The following is a 5,000-nucleotide window of genomic DNA, read 5'->3' as shown; positions in this document are numbered from 1 at the left end:
CACAACTATCATCACCATCATCATCCTCGTCATCATCACAACCACCATCATCATCCTCATCATCATCATCACAACCACCATCACGATCATCATCAAAACTCGCCATAGATATCCTTATCATTCCACTTGACGAAAACTTTGTAGGTTCCGGTTTCAATCGGAGTGTAAGTGACTTTCGTCGATCCGTTCTCCGTCTCCTCGATCCGGGTGACGGCCAGCGTGTGTGGTCCTTTTCAATTTTGATAATTTTTTTTGCATATTTTTTTCTATTTAATAAAGTTTTTTTTGAAAATTTATCTAATTCACGATGATGCATTCATTCATTTCACCGAACAGTCGAACTCGCTAATCTCACCAACCAATCATCAACCAATTACCAACCAATCATCAACCAACTAAATTCAGAAGCGCACCTTGAACGTCGACCTTGAGGTTGCCGTAATGACCTCTGGTGTCCAAGGTGAAGGTCGCTGGAGAATTTTCGATGGCGTTTTCAAGACCCTCTCCGTGAGCGGTCGGCATGAAGCTGTCGATGATTTGCTGGTGGAAGGGCGATCCTGATTGGCCGAATTTTAAAATGTTGAAGAGGTCAGTGAATTTTGATTGGATGAAAATAAAGAAAGGGAGTCTCTTAAAATTTGATTAGCGTCAGCCGGTATTGATACTTTGATATTGTATAATTATAACTGAAAATTCACAAATGGACAGACCTGGAACGTCAACACATCCATATTGAATGGAAATGACATGAAGCCCCGCCTCCTTTGGAATGTAGGTTACTCTCTGACCGTAAGAAACGATCTGATTGGTCATCGGAAGGCTGACGTTTCTTCCATTGGTTATTTTTATGTCCAATGGCGCAGAGCCCGCTTTTGATAGGACAACTGCAGAAAAATGGAGTAGAATTATTTATAAAATATACTAAGCGATTTTAAAAACTTAAAATTTATATAAGAATTGAATTGAATGAATTAATTAGTTAATTAATTAAAAAATGAATGAATGTATAAATGAATTAAATGAATGAATGAATGAATGAATGAAAGAATGAACGAACGAACAAACGAATAAATCCCAAAAAATACCATCAAAAGATACGGGCTGATCGACAACTCCAGAATTTTGGATTTCAGCGACAACTTTGCAAGCGTCGAAGATATCATAGATGAGTGGACTGCCAGAGACCGCCTTGCCACAATATGATACGTCCAGTTTTGCTGGACCTGTGTGGGCGTGTGAATGTGTGTGCATGTGTGTGTTTGCGTGTGAGTGTGCGTGTGAGTGTGTGCGTGTGTGTGCGTGCTAACCAGTACAGTTTGGCGTGAATGTTATTTTGTTAGTTCCATCTAGTTCCGAAGTTAAAGTAGTCACCAGTAGCTCGCTACTTGCTCCTGGTAATGATGATGGTGATGATGATGACGATGATGGTGATGATGACGATGATGGTGATGATGACGATGATGGTGATGATGACGATGATAGTGATAATGACAATTATGATGATGATGGTGATGATGAAAATGATATAATGTAGCTGGTTTTAATTCACGTAAATAAAAAAATTATGATGATATCGCTATTGTCGTCACCACTACCACCACTATCATCATAATCATCATCACCATCATCATCACCATCATCATCACCATCATCATCGCCATCATCATAATTATCATAACCAAACAACCTCGAGCCTCGGCTTTTATATCGGCCAAATTCAGCATGAAACCATCTGATAGAAGCAGAGCTGTGATTGGCTGACCGAGTGGCCCAATTTTATCCGGGGTGGTCCTGGATAGCGTCATCTTATTGGCTGGGTTGATGACTTGGAAGGTCAGGGGTGATCCTAAAAATTGGGTCAGTGAAAAGAAATCAGTTAGTGGTCGATAGAAATAATAATTATTCAACTATCTCTCTAAAATCATTTCGAAAATCATTCGTGCCCCTGTCGACCGACCTTGAACCGGTTCCGAGCAGAACTTAACAGTAGCAACATGCGGTTTCGGTTGAACCGGCATGAACGAGTACTTGACAATCCTGTCCCCAATCTGAGCCGCCCTCGTGATCACCTCAGCTTCTCCACAAATAACTTTAACTTCGACATAACCGTCACCGGCTCGGCTCGAATCGACGGTAAAACACGATTCTCTGCCGAGTTGATTATCGATATTCGCGTCGGTAATGACAACTTTAGCAGCATTGTAAACGTTGCAAATGTGAGGCGAGCCGACGATTGTCGTGCCGCCGAACTTGAGGTCGATCGTGTGTGGACCGATCATCGTCGGTTGGAATTCTATTCGGAAGCATTCAGTCTGTCGGTCGATTCTTGTGGCAAGTTCGCGGCCATTCGGATCTAAGGATGAATGGAGGGAGAGTAAAATCGTAAATAAAGGAATAAAACATTTTAATATAAATAAAAAACAAAAATAACATGACGACATTAATAAAAATAATAATATAGATAATAATAGAAAACAAAGGCCGTCACCTCGAACTCTGCAGATGGCAGACATGAGGTCATTTCCTGGCACGTTGATGAGCGAGGTCATGTTGACCTCTCCGAGAACAAGGTCAAAGGTCACGGCTCTGTTGACGGGCATGTGACAGACTGAATCCCAGTTGACGTGCATATTCTTCGGGTCGATGAACTTTACGGAAAATGGCGAACCTTCGATAGTTCGTGGTGGTTGGGGGTGGTGTTTGTAAGTGAGCTGATTGGTCGGCTAATATAACAGTTTGATTGATAGTTTAATTGACAAATCGTAAACTCGTTCAACCACTCCATCCAGCCAATCAAGACAACCAATCATTCTGTTTAGCTAATCAAAACAACCAACCATTTCATCCAGCCAATCAAAACAACCGATCATCCCAACCGGCCAATCCGAGCAAACGATCACAACCAACCAGAACAATTCTCTCCTAAATAGGTCACAGCAACGTTGTGGGAGACATTTTCGCTGGCCACAAAGTTCACCGTGTAGACGCCCCTCGATGACGTCACTTGCGTAATTGGCTTCGTCAGATGACCTTTGACCTCGACATCGAGATGACCCGTCAGGCAACCGCATTTCGTCGTATCCACTGCGAACAAGTTTGTTTTCAATTATGTGTAACGCTATGATTCATAATGGTTGAGAATTTTTCTCCCTCCCTCACCGACAAAAACAACGCCTATTCACACGCCACAGTTACACGCCACAAACACACCTTCGAAGCAATATTGCTTGCCGACAACCCCATAACTACAGCATGAGATCTTGATAGCATTGGAATCGAAGGCATCAACATTGTAGGGACTGCCTTGGATGAACGATCCGGCATATGTCAGGGCTATCTTGTGGCAGCCTGTGAGAAATATTCATTCGTTCATTCATTCGTTCATTCATTCGTTCGTTCATTCAATCGTTCATTCATTCGTTCGTTCATTCAATCGTTCGTTCGTTCGTTCGTTCATTCGTTCGTTCATTCATTCATCAATCAATCGATCGATCGACGAACCGGCATCTTTAGGAACGTATTCCACGTGATATGACGTAGGACCGGTTGACGTCACTTTACACGGAAGGAACTGCCCTTTTGCATCTAATTGATATGCAAATTTGGAGGAGTCATTAAGTAATTATGCTAATTAGAAGTTATTTTGATAAGAAATTATGTTAATTATACGAGCTAATAATTTTTATACTGGCCTCCCACGTCAAATAACTCACTTTTTATCTAATTAATATGCAAATTGAGAAATCGGTAGGAGGAGTTATCGGTAAAATTATCATACTAATTAACATAATAAATATTTCATTATAGTGTGAGAGTCGTACTCGTTATATGCGCCTCGAGTTTCGCGTTTATGTTTGGTGGATTGTTCGTGATGACATCAAAGGACGCGACGGCATTGACCTGCGTAATTTAAATAATCATAAATAAATAATAATAAATAAATAATAATAAATAAATAATAATAAATAAATAATAATAATAAATAATAATAAACATTATTATTATTATTATTTTGTTACCTTGGCCAATTCTAAGCCGTGACCGGCTGCTGTAGCTTTCGATCCATCAATCACCAGAACGTGGAGTGGACTTCCTAATGATGACGATGATGAAGAGGATGATGATGAAGAGGATGATAATGGTGGTAAAGAAGATGATGATGGTGATAAAGAAGACGATGATAATAATGATGATGGTGATGAAATTGAAGAGGAAGAAAATGATGATCATGATTGTGATGGTGATGAAATTGAAGAGGAAGAAAATGATGATGACGACGACGACGATGATGATGACAAACCTGGAACCTCTTCGCCATTGAACTTGACGCAGACATCGTGACTGTGGCAGACTTGCGGGGTGAAACTGACGTCATACAAGCAGGAAGACATGCCTATAACGGTCGGTAATGATGACGATGTTGATGATGATGATGTTGATGATGATGTTGACGATGACAATGACATTAAGAGCAACATCAACAAACTTTTAACAACACAGGGAACAGCCAGCCCGTCAGCCGTAACGACAACATCCAATGCTCCCACACCGGCTTGGCCTGTGTTCACTGTAATAATGATGACGACGGTGGTGATGATAACGTTGGCTGAAACTTTTCACGAATCAAATAACAAAACATTCTAAAAATAACCAACCAGTGAAATGCGAAGCCTTATTAACAGCCCCATTTCCGGCCGGGGTTAGCTGAACCAAAGACGCATTATAAGCCTTGCAGACGAACGGACAGCACGAAATCATCTCCCCGAAATACGTCACCTCGATCACGTGATCGCCAATTTTTAAGGGGATAAATTCAACGGTGTATTGGTCATGGTTCTCTATGACCCGGGGCACGATGTCCTTATAATCTGGTCCGGTCACTTTGACGTGGACGTCGCGGCCACTGGCGGCCGGGGCGCGGAAGTGGAAGGTGGTTGGCTGGTTGCAGGGCACCAGTGAATTGTTTTCACCCTTGTTGAAGGTCACTTTGAGGGGTCAAT

General features: G+C 41.6%; 1 protein-coding gene across 1 annotated transcript in view; it reads right to left on the bottom strand.

The window, feature by feature from the left end:
* Nucleotides 1-5,000, bottom strand: part of HELRODRAFT_161920 (hypothetical protein) — a gene marked incomplete at both ends in the record, with an annotated part of 34,130 nt that overhangs the window by 16,605 nt on the left and 12,525 nt on the right. The window contains 15 exons of the mRNA XM_009021791.1: nucleotides 414-557; nucleotides 711-884; nucleotides 1,086-1,223; nucleotides 1,308-1,391; nucleotides 1,688-1,846; nucleotides 1,958-2,353; nucleotides 2,489-2,668; nucleotides 2,914-3,084; nucleotides 3,211-3,348; nucleotides 3,502-3,585; nucleotides 3,822-3,900; nucleotides 4,020-4,093; nucleotides 4,301-4,393; nucleotides 4,487-4,567; nucleotides 4,656-4,938. Coding sequence (XP_009020039.1) covers nucleotides 414-557; nucleotides 711-884; nucleotides 1,086-1,223; nucleotides 1,308-1,391; nucleotides 1,688-1,846; nucleotides 1,958-2,353; nucleotides 2,489-2,668; nucleotides 2,914-3,084; nucleotides 3,211-3,348; nucleotides 3,502-3,585; nucleotides 3,822-3,900; nucleotides 4,020-4,093; nucleotides 4,301-4,393; nucleotides 4,487-4,567; nucleotides 4,656-4,938 — 2,278 coding nt within the window. The remainder of the gene's footprint in view (nucleotides 1-413; nucleotides 558-710; nucleotides 885-1,085; nucleotides 1,224-1,307; nucleotides 1,392-1,687; nucleotides 1,847-1,957; nucleotides 2,354-2,488; nucleotides 2,669-2,913; nucleotides 3,085-3,210; nucleotides 3,349-3,501; nucleotides 3,586-3,821; nucleotides 3,901-4,019; nucleotides 4,094-4,300; nucleotides 4,394-4,486; nucleotides 4,568-4,655; nucleotides 4,939-5,000) is intronic.

Source organism: Helobdella robusta (genome assembly GCF_000326865.2).
Source record: "Helobdella robusta unplaced genomic scaffold HELROscaffold_3, whole genome shotgun sequence".
In the NCBI taxonomy this organism is placed as follows: Eukaryota; Metazoa; Annelida; class Clitellata; order Rhynchobdellida; family Glossiphoniidae; genus Helobdella; species Helobdella robusta.
This window is presented reverse-complemented; position numbering and strand designations above follow the sequence as displayed.